Raw genomic sequence first — 18,841 nt, 5'->3', positions numbered from 1 at the left:
AAGACTTCGGCTGGTGTCTACAGGGGCTGGTCCAGAGCGTGTTCAAGGGTTAGGAGAAACACCAACAAGAAATAAAAAGGAGGAATTTACATAACTACTTTCCTTTTTTTTTTTTTTTATAAGATATATACTGCATGAACAATCTTCCATTTTCACAATTAAAATAACTGAAAAAGGGGCGAATCAAAGTTATTATCCTATTACAAATATCAGTCATCTATATATTGATACACCATAATGTAACAGAAGAACAAATAATTAACCACTAAGTATTTAATCATAGCTTTTATTACATGAAAGTGAGTAATGGTTCATTTTCCAAGCCATGGACGGTTGAACAGTTACAGCCAGCCTGCCGAAGTTCTCGGTAAGGAATTAGTTCAGCAGATGCATCCTGCAACACTGGAGAAATCCTCAGCGAACTGGGTGGAAATCCTCCAAAAGCTCTCCTATTCTTCTCTTCTCTACAAAAGGCAGTGGGCAGAGTTGCGAAAACCTAGTCAGCATTTGAGATCGATTCTGAAGATTTTTAATATTAAAGTCTTAAGGTTAAGCAAGCCACCAAAATCCGGTTTTTGCTACCAACAGCGAACTATTAGCTTGCTGCATAAACTAAATATGTAACTCTTTTTCCATAGGGCTGAATTGCAGAGCCCTGTGAAGAGATCTCAATACTAACAGTTCTTTATTTCTACAGATTCCTTCCGAAACGGCATAATGTGGATTATAATCCAACAGCCAGAGGCAGCTAACTGTGTTTGATTAGAAAATAGACCATTTTCACCAAATTTTTCCATTGCATTGCTGGACTTAGTGCCTACATGCAGTAAAATGCTGTTCCTCACCATGGCTCTAAGCCAGCGAGAGCCAATGGTGTTGCAGGTTTCCTGACGTTTCTATTTATTCTTTTTTTTCACCTGCTCTGCTTATTTTCTGAATATTCATCACACCGTTTTTAAATTGACATGCACTGCAATTTTACAGGAATAAACAGTAAAACTGTGATTTTACAAGAATAAAACCTGTCATTTCTGATTTTCATTACTTACTTTATTTCTCCTTCACTGGCACAAGTTTGGTCTATTCTTGTTTTTTTTGGCTCTGCCATTTTTATATTAAAATAAGCTTTCAGGAGGAAGAGCTGGTAATCAAGGCAGCTGATCAGCTCAATAAAAATATCTATTTTCCTATCATAAAATCCTTAATACTGTTGCAATTTAGATCGTGAATAAGCAGGAAAGAGTTATTAGTCAGTACGACTTGCTAGAAAAGAACAGATTCTGCAAGCAGCCCAGCACTGTCTTTACGTACATTAGCACTTATTAACGGGTACGTTATGGCAGGCTGAGGTCTTTCCTAAAACACCAACTTATACCTGCTGTCTTAAAGTCTTCCGGGTGCTGCCTGACGTACTCAAACAACTCTCTGTCCAGTTTGGCGTGTATGTACTCTGTACGTTTAGCAAGGTAATAGCCAACAAACCACCCCACAGTAGTGAAGAGGATCTGGCGGTGAACACCTGCAGCAGGAAGAGAAACGTCCCTGTCTCAGCCCATCTCCCGGCCCCAGGCGGGCCCCCCGCTTTCCCCAGCCCCCCCAGACACTTCGTCCCCACACGCCCCAGTTCCTCTTTCCCCACCTCGCCCCTACAGCCGCCCCCCCAGTCCCTCCAGCACCCTCACCTGCAGAATTCCCGTGGCCCCAGCCAGCCCCCAGAGAGGCCCCCCCTTTGCCTCAGGGCTCCTTCCCACTCCCACCCCCCCATATCTCTCAGAGAGTCACCCCAAATCCCCTCCACCCCCACACGATGCCCCTTTCCCAAGCCCCCTCCCATTGCCTCCAATCCCCCCCCTGCCATCAGACCCCTCACCTCAGGGCTCCCTGCCCTTCGCTCCTGCCCCAAAACCCTCGCAGAGCCACCCCAATTCCCAGAGCACCCCCTTTCCCCCTCTATCTCCCCCAGCCCCTCACCTCAGGGCTCCCTCCTCTTCCCCCGCCCCTGTATCCCTCAGAGTCACCCCAAATCCCACATAAACCCTTCCCCAGCTCCTCCCAATCCCCTCTAACCTGCCTACCTCCCCCCAGCCCCTCACCTCGGGGCCCCCTCCCCTTCATTCCCACCCTTACATCCCTCACAGTCACCCCAAATCCTACATAAACCCTTCCCCAGCCCCTCTAATGCTCTCTAACCCCCCAGCCCCTCACCTCGGGGTCCCCTCCCCTTCACTCCCGCCCCTACATCCCTCACAGTCACCCCAAATCCCACATAAGCCCCCTCACCTCAGGGCTCCCTGCCCTTCGCTCCTGCCCCAAAACCCTCGCAGAGCCACCCCAATTCCCAGAGCACCCCCTTTCCCCCTCTATCTCCCCCAGCCCCTCACCTCAGGGCTCCCTCCTCTTCACTCCCGCCCCTACATCCCTCACAGTCACCCCAAATCCCACATACACCCTTCCCCAGCTCCCCTAATCCCCTCTAACCCTCCAGCCCCTCACCTCGGGGTCCCCTCCCCTTCACTCCCACCCTTACATCCCTCACAGTCACCCCAAATCCCACATAAACCCTTCCCCAACCCCCCTAGCCCCCTCTAACCCCCCAGCCCCTCACCTCGGGGTCCCCTCCTCTTCACTCCCACCCCTACATCCCTCACAGTCACCCCAAATCCCACATAAACCCTTCCCCAGCTCCCCTAATCCCCTCTAACCCTCCAGCCCCTCACCTCGGGGTCCCCTTCCCTTCACTCCCACCCCTGCATCCCTCACAGTCACCCCAAATTCCACATACACCCTTCCCCAGCTCCTCCCAATCCTCCCAATCCCCTCTAACCCGCCTACCTCCCTCCAGCCCCTCACCTCAGGGCCACCTCCCCTTCACTTCCGCCCCTACGTCCCTCACAGTCACCCCAAATCCCACATAAACCCTTCCCCAACCCCCCTAGCCCCCTCTAACCCCCCAGCCCCTCACCTCGGGGTCCCCTCCTCTTCACTCCCGCCCCTACATCCCTCACAGTCACCCCAAATCCCACATAAACCCTTCCCCAACCCCCCTAGCCCCCTCTAACCCCCCAGCCCCTCACCTCGGGGTCCCCTCCCCTTCACTCCCCCCCCTACATCCCTCACAGTCACCCCAAATCCCACATACCCCCTTCCCCAGCCCCCCCCACCCCCTCACCCCAGGGCTGTCTGCCCTTCCCCCCACTCCTATATCCCTCAGAGTCACGCCAAATCCCACACACCCCCTTCCCCAGTCCTCACCCCCCAGCCCCTCACCTCAGGGTTCCCCCCCCATTCTCCCTCCCCAGCCCCGCCGCACCGGCTCGGATGACGGGGCGCTGGTTGAAGCCGTTGTCCAGCAGAGCCGACATCCAGCCGGTCAGACCCAGCCAGGCCGAGCACTTGTTGAGGAGAGGGGGCGGCGGCAGCGACCGCGACTCGTCCGGGAGGAACACCATGGCGGCCGCCCCGCCGAAGGTGACCGGGCGGAGCGGTGCTGCAGCGCGCTCCCTCCGCCGCGCCCGCCGCCGCGCACTCGGGTTCCGCCGGACCGCTGTCCCCCTCCCCCACTTTTCCTTATTTAACCAAAAAAAACCCCAACCCCCCAGCTCACAAACCGACCTCCCCGCATCGGGCGGCTTTACCGGGGATCGGGGAGGGATTCCCGCAGGCCTGAGCCCTCTGGGTGAAGCGGGCCAGCCCCACTGCCTGCGCAGTGCCAGGGAGACCAGTCTGTAATTAAATTAGGGTTTTAATTAAACCCGAAAAATCAAAACCTATTCCTTTTCAGAGCTCTTCCTACCAAAAGATTAAAGACTAAGACCTACAGTGTTGTTAGCAAGGAAAAAACCCTATAAAAATGACATTAAACCAGTTGCAACAGTACCAGGATTGCCATAACCATTAAAAAATGGCATTTGAAAACGTCAGAGGTTGTAACGGATTCCCAGCCTCCGTCCTAAAAATTTGTTATTTCACTTTTCTCCACGCAGGAGGAGGTTGAGCTGTCACCGCTCCTTAGCGGCAGATGCCAAAGCTGAGGCAGGACTCCATGGAGGATTTTGGCTCCGCGTGTGAAGGCGCTGCTGGAGAAGAGCACGGAGAGGGTTTTTTGGGATATCACCGTTCACCCTACGCAGGACAGCACCTATAGACGGATCAACACGAGCACCGCGGCCGGCCTACCCTGTGCAGAGCTCTGAGGCTTAGACCGAAGGTAGAATAGAGGTGGAAGCGGCGCTGAGGCACTGCCAACAGTCACAGCAGCTAAAAAGGACACGGCAAAGTAGTTAATGGAGACAAAAAAGTACAAACTATGAAAAAGTGATGAAAAGCAGAGTGAAGGAGTCTGAAAATGAGCTCCCTGGCTGTGAAAAGTTTAAATGCACAAGCTATTTGGTTACACAAATGGCCTCAGCGACTGCTCTGCTATCCACCCACTGTCCTAAAAAGAGGCACTCTCTATTTTAACATCCAAAAATATTTGAAGAACATGAAGAGCGTTAACATCCAAATGTTATTGGATGAATATTTAACATCCAAAATATCCAAAGAACACAAAGAGCGTAACCATCCTGTGGGCTAGCCCCTCTGAAGGGGGTCACGTTCTCCAACTAACATGGAAGAAAGTTCAAGAACTGCTGGGAAAAAAAACCAAACCCCATCCCTTCTCCCCTCCCAGTTTCACATGTCAGCACTGGAATCCAAAGCAGACCCCAATTTCTAGAGCAAGATCTTTTAGAGACAGCGACATGGGGTTTAAAAGCACGATGATGAAGCACATCAAGCTGCAGGGAGCTGTTGTCTCTAAGGGTACGTGATGCTGCAGGGGCAGAACATGATCTACCTCTTCCTCAGTTTACCAGAGGCACTGCAGACACGTGGGCTGCTGTCACCATTGCAGAATTTTACATGAGTGGCAAATAACTACGATTACAGCGATATGTTTAATGGTGTTAAAACAATACCAGATTGGCTGGAACGAAGCAACCTACTCTACAAAAATAAGTATGGTTCCAAGACTATCAAAACCTCTTTGCAAAGACTGTAGGAAAGAAGGCAGTGAAAGGGACAGGGACATATTAACTAACTCATGTAAAGCTTTGGATTTGGGTGTTCAAGAGTTTGACAAAGCACCTGAGGACAAGTTTCCAGCGAGACATTACATCTTTCTTGTGTGGGTGTCCCTCAAAAAGTAGGGCTTAGACATGAGATTAAAAAAAACGCAAGAAATGCTCAAACAAAAAATATCAAGTTTTTAATGTACATACTCCACAGAATGCAGTTACAATGTTCTCTTCTACACAGCAACGATCCCTCGTAATTTGCCACACCAATTTTTATTCGAACAGCAATGGGAAAGCCAGGCAGGTCTTCCTCGGGACAGAAGTCTGGACCTTGTTAAGCTTCACAGTTTATCCATGGCAAGTGGCATCTCACCGTGCCCCATTTATCGTGACGAGCGCTTCAGATCAGAGGTATCCTCGTTGGGCAGTATAGAAGCGTCAGAAGAAAAACTCCCCTTGTGGCGATGGTTCACGTACGCTGCATCTTATCAAGAGCTGTATGTCCTTGTGACAACGCCTCACAGTGCTGGATAATCTCCTCAAACCTGGGACTGGTCCCAACATCGCGGCTTTACTCAGCCTTTTGTCTAACAGAAATTCGTTCAGTCAAGACAGAGATGTACAGTTTCAGCCAAGCGTACGTGATGCCCAGAGCACAGTATACAGAGGTCAGCAACAGAGGGATAAAAGGAAAGTGCCCTTTCCAGGGGGTCAGAGGAAATATAATTTCACAGAGGATTTCCAAAGGCACTAGCTGGATGAGGTAGATTGTTTCAAGCCAGTTAAGGAGAGGCCTCTCCCTCCTGTCAGAGGAATTAAAAACCCAAAAGGATACTGTTAAAATACATGATGATAACTAAAAATAACTATTCTGGTTTTTCAGCTGTCACTGGTGACCAGTGCAAAGAATATCCCCCATAAGTTCACGATAAGGCTTTAAATAACAATTTAAAGAGTTCCAGTAGAAAGACACACAGTAACAGAGTACAGCTAATTTCCTCATCACATGGCTTTTACGCCAAGTTCCAAGATGCCCTGGAATCCAAGTAGGAATCTCAGCAGCTGCTCTGCTTCACCTCACATCACTGCAGTGAACGACTGAACGGAGACCTCGATACACACATTTGTTCCACTGAAGACATTTCCAGTCTCTGGATGTGGAACAACAAATTTATCTTAACCACTGCCCCCTTCCCCCAAGCTTTCTGTAGGATGCACAAGCCAATCTCTCCTGCAAAGGACATTGGTGGTAGGGTTTTGACTGCAGGTAGTTTACAGGGGAATTCATGTTCTGGAAGGAATTTGGTTTTTTTGGAAAGCTAGGAACAAGAAACTTGGAAAAGCTCCATCTCTAGCCAAAAGCTAAGCTCCTACAGAGGTTTTTAGTTAGAGCTCTTGAGACAGAATGATTGAATTCTGGAACTCTAAGGGGGAAAAAGTCCGGTTGAAAGAGGGTCACCTACAAAGAGCACGTGACTGAGGTAATGAATACAGGCTTACAGCATTTCCAGCATTACAACTTTGTGCTTTAACAGTACATCAAGCAGGTGGGGATTTCCAGCCTGCTGGGACTCACTGGGTAGCAGTCACAATGCAAGCATAACAAGGATGTGCTATAATAATCCTAACTTAAGCCTTGTCTCCTGAGAAGAGAAGCAGAGGCAGCAGCATCTTTTGACTAGTAACACTTCAGTTCGATACTTCAGCATTGGTGTTCTGTGCTGTTTGCCCCTTATGACAACACTGTTCCCAGTGACAGAAGAAACAGTTTTGTTCTCGGCTTTGGGAACAAGTTTCTTTAGTTACCTGAATAGAGATTTCAGCGAAGAGAAGCTATAAACAGTAAACAGCAGCATAAGCAGTATTTTAATGGGAATTTCTGAAATACAAAGAATATAACATACTATTAAAATTACTTATAAAAACCTTTTGCATATAAATTGCAGTATCTTTAAATCCTACTAGTCGCACTTGCATTGCCCAACTTAATTTCTCCAAACAGAACTAAATGTTTTACTGCTTAGGACACCTAAAAATAAGCACAGATATTTACTAAGGCAAATGCCAAGCATCATGCAATACACTTACTTCAGTTATCTACAAACATACTGAACACACTTATAATTACAATATAATAGCACTGCAAATAAGATTTTCCTATTAAAAATAAACCAGAAATTATTGGGCTGGGAAGCTTAAAACATAAATGTCACAGCCAAATCAATGCTATCTAGTTCTAGGTTGTGTGGTAGATAAAAATTAAGTAATGGAGAAGGCAGAGGAAGTTTCTCATTTCTCAAGGCAGCAGCTTCGCTACTGCAAATAAGCGGCATCAGACCAAAAGAGTGTGTGTGTCTGGATTTGAGCTCTCCCAGAAGGATGACAACCAATACAGTGTTACAGTGTTGTCATAGCTATGATGGCCTAGGGTTTAAGTGAGGCAAAAGGGGAGGCAGGAAGGAACATCTTTTGGTCACAAAGACAAATCCATCCTTACACATACTGATTTAACTGCTGCTGCCACGTGATTTTTTTAGTTTAAGCACATTACTGATAGCACAAAGTAGCAGCAGCTGGGAAACAGCCTGTCAGGTTTGCGATTTCAAACTGCCTTTATCACCTCTGCTTCACATGGTTATGTTAGACAGGGAAGTTTCTAGAACTGTGACAGAATGAGGGATAACAAGTATTGACTATGACAATTTCCCATCTCTATTTCAACTTAAAGCCTATGGCTTTTCCACAGCTTTTTAAACGTTTCTTTGCACTAGTTGGAGAGTTTGTATTTATGGAAACAGGCTGACATACAGCCTCCTGCAGCCTTCAACTTATTACGGAAAATAATCCAAAACCATTACCTGCACATCATCTCTGGAAAGAACCCCACAGCTGTAAGAGGAAAGCACAGGAAGAAGGAAAACACTTTACCTGGTGGTGTGAACAACAATGGAAAAAGTGAGAAGTGCCCTGTGGTTGTCAGAATCAAGTAGATGCCAGCATCCTTCGCTCTCTGAACAGACAACAAGCTAAAAATGACAAGAATTTGTTACGCTTTTGTCTTATAGCAAAGAAACTTAATTTCAGTGAAACACTACACAATTCACAAGAGACTGAAGAACAGGTCAGAGTTTCATAGTACCCCAGTGCTGCGATGAAGTCTCCTGCTTCCAAACCACATGGCCTCAGAGATAAAAATGCAGGAGAAAAGTCAGCCAGGAAACCCTTCCCCAGAAAACCACACACCCACTGAACACAAACATCAGAAAGGCCTGGAGTTTTCTACAAATAGTCTTTTTCCTTTGCCATCCCTACTTTTTTCTCATTCCTTTTGTTTTTCCAGTGTTAATTCCCTCCCTCCCATAAGTCCCACTTCAAGAGTTTAAACATCAATAAATCTCTGAACAGGAAAACACAGCTTGGAGCAATACTGGTCAGGCAGCTTATGAACTATAGCCTCCCCTCTACCCAAAACAGGCATTAAGTCCTTTTGGTAGAAACTGCGTACTGTTCTTGCCCACCATAGTGCAGAAGGTCCCTTTCCTCAGCTGGCTCTTGAACAAGCTACCTAGCATTTTAAATATGAACCGTAGCACTCATCAAGGCTTGAACTGCCCAGCAGCTAAGACTACAGTATTTTTACATTTGTCCCTGCCACAGTAGATCTCTAAACTTAACTATTCAGAGGGAAAAAGAACTTAATCAACTATGCATGCTTGCCAAACTTGAGTATGACAGCAGCGTCAAATGCTTCAAGCCAGGAAAGCCAATTAATTTTTCTCTTCAAAAGGCAAAGCCACAAGACATGCAACGACTAGGTCTTGGACTTTTCGGGTGCAAGGAATGTACTGCACAAAGGCAGTAATAACAGTGGGGGAAACAAACAACCCTAAGAAAGCAGCCTGCTTTCGTCCACCACGTCATACGAGCAAAACATTTTATCAAGCCTGCTCCCAAGCTGTCACTAAGAAAAGGAGGCTTCAAGGGGAAGCCAAATGAATTCTTCTAAGAGCTGTGGGTCCACATGGAGCCTAAAGTCTGAACCCCATTCTTTCATAAGCATGGTTTGTTTCGGGTTTTTGGTTGTGGTTTGGGTTTTTTTTTTCATTATTCTAACAGCATCTGAATGAAAACACAGAGACTTTCTGTATGCTGTGCATCTTAATACAACTCCGCATTCAAAGGGACACAAAGGGGTGTATGTAATGGGAAGGCCAGTGTGTCAGACTCCTAAACTGATGGCTTAATCACCCCGACACCATACACTTCTGTTCTTCCAATCATCTGTAAATTAGTACAAAGCTTTGCTGTGCCCCACGGAGCTGATACGGGAATCAGCTACTCCCAGTAAAGCTCTACTTAAAGCTTCTGTCAATGCAAGCTATTGTAAAATATAAGTCAGTGTTAGTATGTCATAAAAGATACTGTGTGTGTGTTTAACACCACACCAGTTTCCTACATATGCTATACCTGCCTCAGCACATTCTATTGCTAAGGCAGCCACATTTTTTGGTGCCCGAAATTAATTTACTTGAAGTGCACTAAAACTTTACAGCTTAAGGCATTCTATAAATATGTTCATTTTCTGAAACATACTGCAAACAAAGTGATCCTCGTTGAGGAATCCTCAACAAGTGGCTGCAGGTTCAGTTTGGCCAACTACTACGTATGAAATTCACTTACCTTAAAGGCAGAATAGCAAGGAGTATTGCTTTTTCATGCACGTGCCAGCCAAACATGAAGGAGCTCAACGCACAAAGAACAAGGCACTGAAGAAAGCCTCTGGGCCCTTGAGGTTTAAACCAAAGACAGAAAACAGAGGGCTAGAAACAACAGGCAAAAACAGGACTTCAGTGAAAAGCCTGGCAATCCTGAACACAAGCCATTGTCCAATGAGATTTTTTCCCCGATGTTAATAAACACCACTGCACCTTGGTTGTGCTTGTGTGGCACAAGCATTATATAGCACTGGAGGAACTGTATTTATCTGGCTGTACGAGTAGAGCCTTAAGGACTGCATCAGTATAACAGGAGGGAAAAAGCAGCCTGAACAACTACAGCCAACTCCCTGTTATTTGTGTTGCAAAAGCTGTATTTGAACCCATGCCACTGAACTCATTTTATCAAAGTTACTACATAAAGGTGTTGAAGCAAAAATTTCCAGTTAAAGGCTAGTTGCTCATTAGAGTGAAAAAGACTGTATCCAGGTAATTACTTATTGAATCTTCAATTCTTTGCTTGTCACGTGAAGAACACTACACTTACCTGTAGCACATGCTCTTAGGAACACTGTGAGCTGCCCAGACAGTTCCATCAGTATCTCTACTTACATCCTCGTTCAACTAACTTTTATCACAAAAGGTTACTACTAGCTCAGCATGCAGAGTGGCTTTGATTCAAGATTGCTTTTAATCTCTTAACTGTTCTAGAGCTGACACAGGCCATAGTTTTAGCCATAAAGAAAGTAATATTGTGTATCAAGAAAGATATTAATTCCACATTTATCCTAATAATTGCTTTTATTTTTGTTTTTAAAGAAAACTTATTTGTTGCCCTGTAATTAAAATTCATATGAAGTGCATGCTAACCAAATAAAACCTATGGGGGACAAAACACATCAAGTTTCCGAAAGTATTATTTGTTCTTACCAATATAGATATGAAAGTACAGATTAACGTTGCCAATGGAGTCACAGAGGGGAGGACAGTGTGCTGAAATTCTTGAACCAGCCCTCCTGTCATCGAGGCTTTAGGAATTTTTGTGGGATCAAGAAAATTACACTTTAAACCTAAGAACAAAACAAAAAGCACAAACTGATAAATGTTAATGAAGAAAATGAAGTAGCTGAATGAAGTACATGGCCAATTTTTTTTCTTTTTTTAAAAGACAGAGAGGGAAGATTGATTTCTGACCTACCACTGGAAACGTATCATGCACTGGATTATGTAGACAATCAGATGACTTAAAGCAATCTGAAAGTGTAATTTACTACCTGCATTTCAAATGGGGAAGACTAAAATCCAGAGAGCTCCATCTGCAAATAGGCACCAAACAGCAAGATTAGCATACTGTACCAAAAATGGTTAGCGCTTTATCCATGGCATTGTACAAAGCCCAGAAGTTAGGGGCCCAATAAGCATGGCAGAGGCCTCGCTTGAAAGGAAAAAGCCGTGAAATGACTTGAGGCAGCTGGCCCTAGAGAAAAGGAAAAACAAGAAAGAAACAGTCTCTTCAGATGAGACATGATTTTTATAACACAGTTTTCTACCAGTTCAGGGGAATAACAGGTGAAAACGAGGTTATTACCAACACTATGAAGGGGCCCAATGAAAGAGCAGAAACAAGACAGACAATCAATCCCAGAAGAGTTACATGAAGAAAGCTGAAACTTCTCCACTTCAGGGATCCATCTACAAGAAGCAAACAGATTATGAAAACAGTTACTCTGACAAGTGAGGAGGGAGAGGAAGCATTCCATGCCAACAGCAAATTGCTAGCACCTATCTAAAAGAAGCACATAGCCTTTTACATCAATACATTGTTGCTTCCTTCAACAGTTAGTTTTCATTTACTTTTTCCACATGGCAGCTCCTGCATTATACAGCCTTTCGGTATTTTCTCTTGAAAGAAAAGTACCTTCTCTGTTCACATGAGGAATATCAGACACATTTCAGTGATAAGAAGTGGAGAGAAACTCAAAGGAGGACTTTGAAGTAGCTTCTGATGCTATCCAATTGTTTCATATCCAGAATAATTCTTATGGCTTCAAACTGCCACCTGCAGTTTGTTTGTGTTGGTTTTTCTTAATACAGAACTCCCTAGAAACATGAATTTTACAGAAACAAATACATTTCAAAGATCTTTAAAGATCTTACCAACTCTGCTACCCAAGCAGAATTTTCATTCAACCCACAGCCATTTCATTCCGATGGTATCTGCATGTCTTGAGTCTTCCCCAGGCCCCACTAATTAACACAAAAGCGAGTCCCCCAAAAGCGAGTGAGGAAAAACCCATCTTACCTGCATTATTTGCAGTAAAACAATAGGATCGCAACAAATAAATGCCATACGCTGGGGCCACATACACGTAGATGTGTTTGAAATGCAGAAGAACAGCAAAAAGAAGAGCACCCTCCAAGTATCTTTTCTGAAGAAAAAACAAAACAAAACCCAAGCTTTTTCTACTTGTTCTCCCCTTGTACTAACTTTTAACGTTGTACTCCTGTTGTACTCCTAAGGTGACAGGACGTTTATCATAGGCATAAAAACAAATGAGTATTTACTTCAAATTACAAACTCGGTAGTGTCATGCACAAGTGGTATGGAGGATGAAACTATGTTGTCACATGATACTTGGAAAACTGGGATAGGCCTCACCTCCCTGCAGCTTCAGAGGTACATTTTCTAAGGACTGGTGACTTGGAAGAAGATAAGATGGCAGGAAACCATGCCACGTTGCTCAGGTATAACACAGAATTTAGCTTTCCCACAGGAAACTGCAGTGCTGCAGCATCAGCAAGCTATTATGATGAGTTTCCAGTACTCCTCTCAGTACTCCTCTTCCCCCCCAAACTCAACAAATAATGAGACATCCAGTTTAGTACACTTCCATTTGCAATCACTTCATTGGGCTGCTCATACTGAAGGTAATTAATGCACCTAAAATACATGTGGCAACAGGAAAGAGTCACTCAAGTTTACCTGACATAGTCGGGCAACAGAAAGAAGCATCAGCCCAAACAGAAAGCCATTGTACTGAAAGTGAATATCTGAACTGGAATCAAGAAAATAACAAAGTAAGCTTTCTTTACTACTATCAGTTTTCTGGGGAGACTCAAACATATAAACAATACATTCAAATTAAAATGGAACTTAAATCAAAAAAGCAACCTTAAATTCACTCCACCTAGACATGAAGTCATTACTTAGCCATACCCATAAGCCCAGACACAAAATCTGCTAATACTAGTACATTATCTTGATGAAATGAAGCATAACAGTCTGACCACGTATGTATCATGCAACCTATATGATATAAACCAAAACAAATAAAAGATTAATTCTCCACTTTTTGAATTTTTAAATATTAGTTTCTGCCCCGCATTGGTTAATGGCTGGAGACAGCAGCCCTCACATATCACCTACCACCTGTAAGCAGGCAACTTAAACAAGGACTGGGACAGACAAAACTAGTCCTTCCTATAAACAAATTACTGTTGTTTTCCTCCTGTTCCCTCCTCAGCTAGATCAATGCACATTATGTCAAGACCGACTCTCAATAATTGGACTTTCCAGACGTGTTTTTATATCCTCTTTAAAAACACTGGCTAATTCTTATGTAACACTAACCAATTGAATACAGCCTGAACATAAAGCACTTGTAGAGATTTTCCCTGCCATGAGACAAACCTAGAACCACACCCAGGAAAAGAGAGGCTCTCTGCTAACACTTTGTAGGCAGGTGGAAGAGGAGCAGCCAGCAGGAACAGGCATGCTGCTGCCAGACTGGTCCTCCTGCAGTTCTGGCAAATCAGACCAAAAACTGAATAATTTCTATTTTGCCAAATAATAATTCTAATGAAAACATGAAGTTATTCAACTACCCCCAGAAACACAAACAGTAGTGTTACTTGCTGTGATAGTAATAATTAATGAGTGTGTACCACACACTGTAACAGATTAAAAAAACCCCACAAACAACTTGCAACGGTTTGAAAGGATACGATCCACAATTAACAACCCAAAATTCCACAAGAGCAGAACAGCAAGAATAAATGTTGGTTTTTCTAGGATATCCTTTGCAGCTCGTTTCCCATTTACACATCTGCAGCACCTGAACAAGAACAGAAGAAAGAAAAGTCTTAATTGAAAGAGCCAACAAAAACATTGTTGCTTTTAAAAGTTGAGAACTGCACTTAATCTGAAGAAAACTATTTTATTAGGATGGACAGCAATGATAAAATTCTTACTAAATTCATCAAGAGAAGACAGTGCCATAAATAAAGTTTAGTAAAAAAGGATTTAAAAGTTTCAATAGCTGTAGCATGTTCCACATGCTAAGGCTTATGTTAAGTAATTTAGTCTCAGGTTTGAGTCTCACATTCCATAGTAACTGTAAAGTTGTCATAACCTGTTTGCTGTCAATTTCTCCTGAATGAACCATGTACTGCTACATCTGGAGACAACATACCAAGTTGTATTTAAGGTCCTCAGCTGGACATTAACCTCTTCCTGGCTCCCCCCCAAATATTATGAGCTATTTCTGTTGGTTAAAAACATCTTATTACTTCTCCGTGTGAAGCCATATGGTCCATATTATTTTTGAAGGTAAGGTTAGATCAGATTAAAAAGTTGTGGGCGATTTGTGTTGAACTGCTATTAGTAGAGCCATTTTAAGAAAGCCAGCTCATTCATGCATCTTTGAGTCAAAACAATAAAAGGAAAAAAGGTCACAAAGCAAAGCTAGCCCATTTCAAATAAAGAAAGTAAATAAAGGAGCTTAGGTAGTGCTGCAATGCAACAGAGAACTTTCTACCCAGATTTTGAGCAGGTGGAATAAAATGAGGGAAGACTGTTACAGCCAAATCATTAAGGTAGGCAATGTAATTCTTAAAACATCTCCCCCTCCTACTCTTTAGGTGCAAGATAAACATTTCTTCACAAAGTCAGGGCACACTGAAAACGTACAATCTTAATATTGTTAAATTAGACTTGGAATAATCAGTTTATCATCAAGAATACCAAACACACTGGAGTGACTTCACATACTTGATGATACTGGCATTTTCTCACAAGTTTTCTTTACGCTTCTAGTCTAGAAGAACACAGTAATAAGAAAAGTAGCAGGAAAAAAAGTAACAGGAGCTGGCCTGCAACTCCTACAAAATGAACCCAGGGACAGAAACAAAATACCTGTAATGTGTGAAACGGCAGCTAACATCTGAATGCATACAAATCTGACCACATGTACAGCAATAGCATCTCCAAGAACATCAAAAAGTTATCTTGTGTTTAGCAGTGTGTTCCAAATTTCTCCTTGAATAGGTTAAAGCAACTTTGATATTTCCATGCATTTACAAGCTTATTTGTACAAATAACTATTTGTTGTTACTGTAGAAAAAGTCCATATATTAGTGACTACCCACTGTCCCTAAAATTAGAGCATTAAGACTTACTCACGAACTGCATATATGAAAAGGATATCTGTAAAGATGACAGAAAATCTTTGGAATAAGACGGTTGCATGACTGGTGTAATTTAGATTTTCTATAACCAGCATCTTAGGGTCAAAGTACTTGGCAACGTGCGAAAGTGCATATTCAAACCAAGCAAAAAATGGTGGATAATCCAGGGTCCATTCCGAAGTTGCCTAAAGACAAAGTGAGATTAAAAAATTTAACACAATCCATGCTGTTTACAGTCCTTCAAGTGCAGTTCATCACAGCAAATCAGCGGGTTTATTTTATCTCAGTAGTCTCTATTTAAACAGAAACTACTTCACAATAAAATAGCCAGCTATATGGTGCTGAACATGATTTGAGCTGTTCTTCTGTAGTAGAGGGATGGGATGCCTCTTGATTAGTAGAAAAAGATTGAACAACATTTTGTGTATCTGCACCTAACCTATATATATCAACCTACAGTAGTAGGGCCAATATTAAAAAATACTCAGTAAAATAGCTCACAGGGAATATTTGTCTACATTAGAGGAATCATTACCACAATCAGCCTTGTTACAGTCTCAAAATTATTGTTACTTATTAGTCAACAAGTCTTAATTCTAATAAGACCTTAGCAAGATCAAATAGTATTATTTGATCTTTTCCCATAAGGACAGTTGTTACGTCTTGATCAATGATTAACTCCTTGGCTGTGGAAATAGGAGAGGAGGAAGGAGGAACAGAGCAGGTTGGGATGGGGTGTATTTGTCAGCGTGCATGTTTCTAAATGCTTACGTTACGCTGCTGAAAGGCATCCTACACTTTGGCACTGGGATCACGGTGGCATCGCAGAAATTTGTTTTACAGCACTGGATCAGCCTGCCACAAAGTTCTGACCTGCAGAAATCATTTACTCCTGCATACAGAGTTCCCAGACACTCATGTGGAGGAGTACTACAGACCATGATATTTACCCCAGAACTCCAGGAGATATTGTGAGATATATTAAAACCCAATTGTGTAGGCCGAGTCTATCATCAACTTAAAGGTGATTCATCTAGACTAAAATCGATGCATGCTAGTAGTGCACCAGCAGAGGCTCAAAAACTTTAATACAGTGACTGATTTCATAATGTATATACACATTTATATGATTCATTCTTTATCGTAATAACCATGTATCATTAACAACAAGGAGGAAGAGAGCAGCAATTTAAGACTACCATGTAACTTGCTCCTGTGTTACACAGCCTTTCTAATAATCCATGTGCCTTAACTGTCTTTTCCATTTTGCCTTCATAAGTACTAGCAGTTTCCCCAAACAACTCTCATTTTTTAACTAAAAGCTATACAGGGCCAACAAATAGGGACTGATATGTTTCTGAACCACTGCTATACAGCTGCCAGCCATCAGTATCCATGATGTACTTTCTGCAAATAAAAGCCCTTCTCCTCTAGCATTCACATAGGCTGACATACCCAACACACCTGTAATTTATGTACAGCTAGAAAACCCCAAACATGTACTTACTTCATAGTACCACTGAGAGAGGGGTAAGTTGTGAGTGATGGCAAGCCAGTTCCTATGTACTTCAAAATCTGTGGAATAACTACAGAAGGTTTATATTAGGAGCCACATACACGCACTTAAAGGACAAACGTTTCAGAGCACATCATCAGAGGTAGATAAAAAGAAAGCCTACACTGATCAGCTCTAGGGCAAGTCAAGTAACTCAAACAGTAACAAAGATGCTGCATGAACTTTGTGCCAAGAACACATACAGGCGACTATAGGACAAGAATTATTTATAGCTCGGCCTTTTCTGACAACTAATACCAAAATTCCAGGTTCTGACTGACTTTTTACAGCAATTTGATTTTTTTTTTTGAGGGAAAAAAGCTACGGTGTCTTTTAAAGATAAAAAGCGTTAATGTTTCAGCACATTTAAAGCCCTCCCGAACAAGAGCCAGCCGGAACGGGCTGTAAGCGCCTTCAGACACCAAAGCAAAGCTATTTCACACCGCCGAGAGTGCGAAATATCCCGCACCACCCCGCTCCCCACAAGTGCCCGAAGGAAATAAGGACTTTCAGGACACGAGGGCCTCCTCAGAAACCGCGGCACCACGCCGGCCCCTGCCCCTCCCCATCCCTGGCTGCCCTGAGGGGGCAGCGGAAGCCAACCGCTGCCCCGGGGGGCTGACAGGCCGTACCGATCCCCCCAGCCCCGGGAAAGCTCCTTACTACGCGGGGATGAGGAGGCACTTGAGGAAGGACACGCCGAGCGCCAGGGCGCGGAACCAGCTCCGGCCGCCCGCCGCCATGGCACGCCCCGTCCTGACAGAACCGCCGCGCATGCGCCGTAGCGGCGGCGGCCCGCCGGCACTGTTTAAAGCGCACGGCCCTGCCCACGGCGGCGGGTGCGCATGCGCTGCTCTGCCCACACTTTGGCCGCTGCCTCGGCTGCAACACTGCGCATGCGCCTGAGCTGGGAGGGGTGGGGAGGTGCTGTGTGTGGAGCTTGGATGGGGTCGGGGTGGGGGGCGTGGGGTGGGGGTTCAGGAGTGGGGTGGGTGGGGTGGAGCCTGGGTGATGTGGGGTTGGGTGGGGTGGGACCACCAGTGGGGTTGGGTGGCTGTGGGACCAGGTATGGAGCTGGGTAGTGTTGGGCCTGGGTGATGTGGGGTTGGGTGGTGTGGGACCAGACATGGTGTGGAGCCTGGGTGATGTGGGGTTGGGTGGTGTGGAGCCTGAGTGATGTGGGGTTGGGTGGTGTTGAGCCTGGGTGGTGTGGGGCCTGAGTGATGTGGGGTAGGGTGGTGTGGGGCCTGGGTGATGTGGGGTAGGGTGGTGTGGGGCCTGGGTGATGTGGGGTTGGGTGGTGTGGGGCCTGGGTGATGTGGGGTTGGGTGGTGTTGGGCCTGGGTGATGTGGGGTTGGGTGGTGTGGAGCCTGAGTGATGTGGGGTTGGGTGGTGTTGGGCCTGGGTGATGTGGAGTTGGGTGGTGTGGGGCCAGCAGTAGGGTTGGGTGGCTGTGGGACCAGACATGGTGTGGAGCCTGAGTGATGTGGGGTTGGGTGGTGTGGAGCCTGAGTGATGTGGGGTTGGGTGGTGATGGGCCTGGGTGATGTGGGGTTGGGTGGTGTGGGGCCAGCAGTAGGGTTGGGTGGCTGTGGGACCAGACATGGTGTGGAGCCTGAGTGATGTGGGGATGGGTGGTGTGGGACCACCAGTGGGATTGGGTGGCTGTGGGACCCAATGTAGGGTTGGGTGGTGTGGAACCAGGTATGGAGCTGGGTGGTGTTGGGCCTGGGTGATGTGGGGTTGGGTTGTGCGGGACCAGACATGGTGTGGAGCCTGGGTGATGTGGGGTTGGGTGGTGTGGAGCCTGAGTGATGTGGTGTTGGGTGGTGTGGGACCACCAGTGGGATTGGGTGGCTGTGGGACCAGGTATGGAGCTGGGTGGTGTTGGGCCTGGGTGATGTGGGGTTGGGTGGTGTGGGGCCAGCAGTGAGGTTGGGTGGCGGTGGGACCAGATACGGTGTTGGGCCTGGGTGATGTGGGCCTGGGTGGTGTTGGGCCTGGGTGATGTGGGGTTGGGTGGTGTGGAGCCTGAGTGATGTGGGGT

At 45.2% G+C, this 18,841-nt stretch overlaps 2 protein-coding genes across 7 annotated transcripts; both read right to left on the bottom strand.

Annotated features, from left to right (window-relative positions):
- Positions 1-270: 270 nt before the first annotated feature.
- Positions 271-3,501, bottom strand: NDUFC2 (NADH:ubiquinone oxidoreductase subunit C2). 2 transcript variants are annotated; one of them, XM_075491226.1, is made up of 3 exons: positions 3,311-3,501; positions 1,376-1,519; positions 271-496 (listed from the first exon to the last, which is right to left on the bottom strand). In XM_075491226.1, the coding sequence occupies exons 1-3, from the start codon at positions 3,447-3,449 to the stop codon at positions 465-467; spliced, it is 315 nt and encodes a 104-aa protein (XP_075347341.1). In that variant the 5' UTR covers positions 3,450-3,501; the 3' UTR covers positions 271-464. The 2 variants fall into 2 exon arrangements, with proteins under 2 accessions (XP_075347341.1, XP_075347340.1); XM_075491225.1 differs by having other exon boundaries at positions 271-464; positions 3,311-3,497.
- A 1,721-nt stretch (positions 3,502-5,222) lies between these two features.
- Positions 5,223-17,585, bottom strand: ALG8 (ALG8 alpha-1,3-glucosyltransferase). Of its 5 annotated transcripts, none has more exons than XM_075491220.1 (13): positions 17,457-17,585; positions 16,746-16,824; positions 15,230-15,423; positions 13,778-13,887; positions 12,756-12,823; positions 12,075-12,201; positions 11,361-11,464; positions 11,129-11,249; positions 10,703-10,842; positions 9,738-9,877; positions 7,986-8,083; positions 6,864-6,936; positions 5,223-5,860 (listed from the first exon to the last, which is right to left on the bottom strand). In XM_075491220.1, exons 1-13 carry the CDS (start codon positions 17,567-17,569, stop codon positions 5,629-5,631), a joined length of 1,599 nt encoding a protein of 532 aa, XP_075347335.1. In that variant the 5' UTR covers positions 17,570-17,585; the 3' UTR covers positions 5,223-5,628. The 5 variants fall into 5 exon arrangements, with proteins under 5 accessions (XP_075347335.1, XP_075347339.1, XP_075347338.1 ...); XM_075491224.1 differs by having other exon boundaries at positions 9,738-9,843; positions 10,703-10,801; XM_075491223.1 differs by lacking the exon at positions 17,457-17,585 and adding an exon at positions 17,301-17,420.
- Positions 17,586-18,841: the final 1,256 nt, after the last annotated feature.

The sequence above is a fragment of the Mycteria americana genome, chromosome 1 (genome assembly GCF_035582795.1).
Source record: "Mycteria americana isolate JAX WOST 10 ecotype Jacksonville Zoo and Gardens chromosome 1, USCA_MyAme_1.0, whole genome shotgun sequence".
Classification (NCBI taxonomy): domain Eukaryota; kingdom Metazoa; phylum Chordata; class Aves; order Ciconiiformes; family Ciconiidae; genus Mycteria; species Mycteria americana.
Note: the sequence above shows the minus strand (reverse complement) of the source record. Positions and strands in the feature narration are given on the sequence as shown.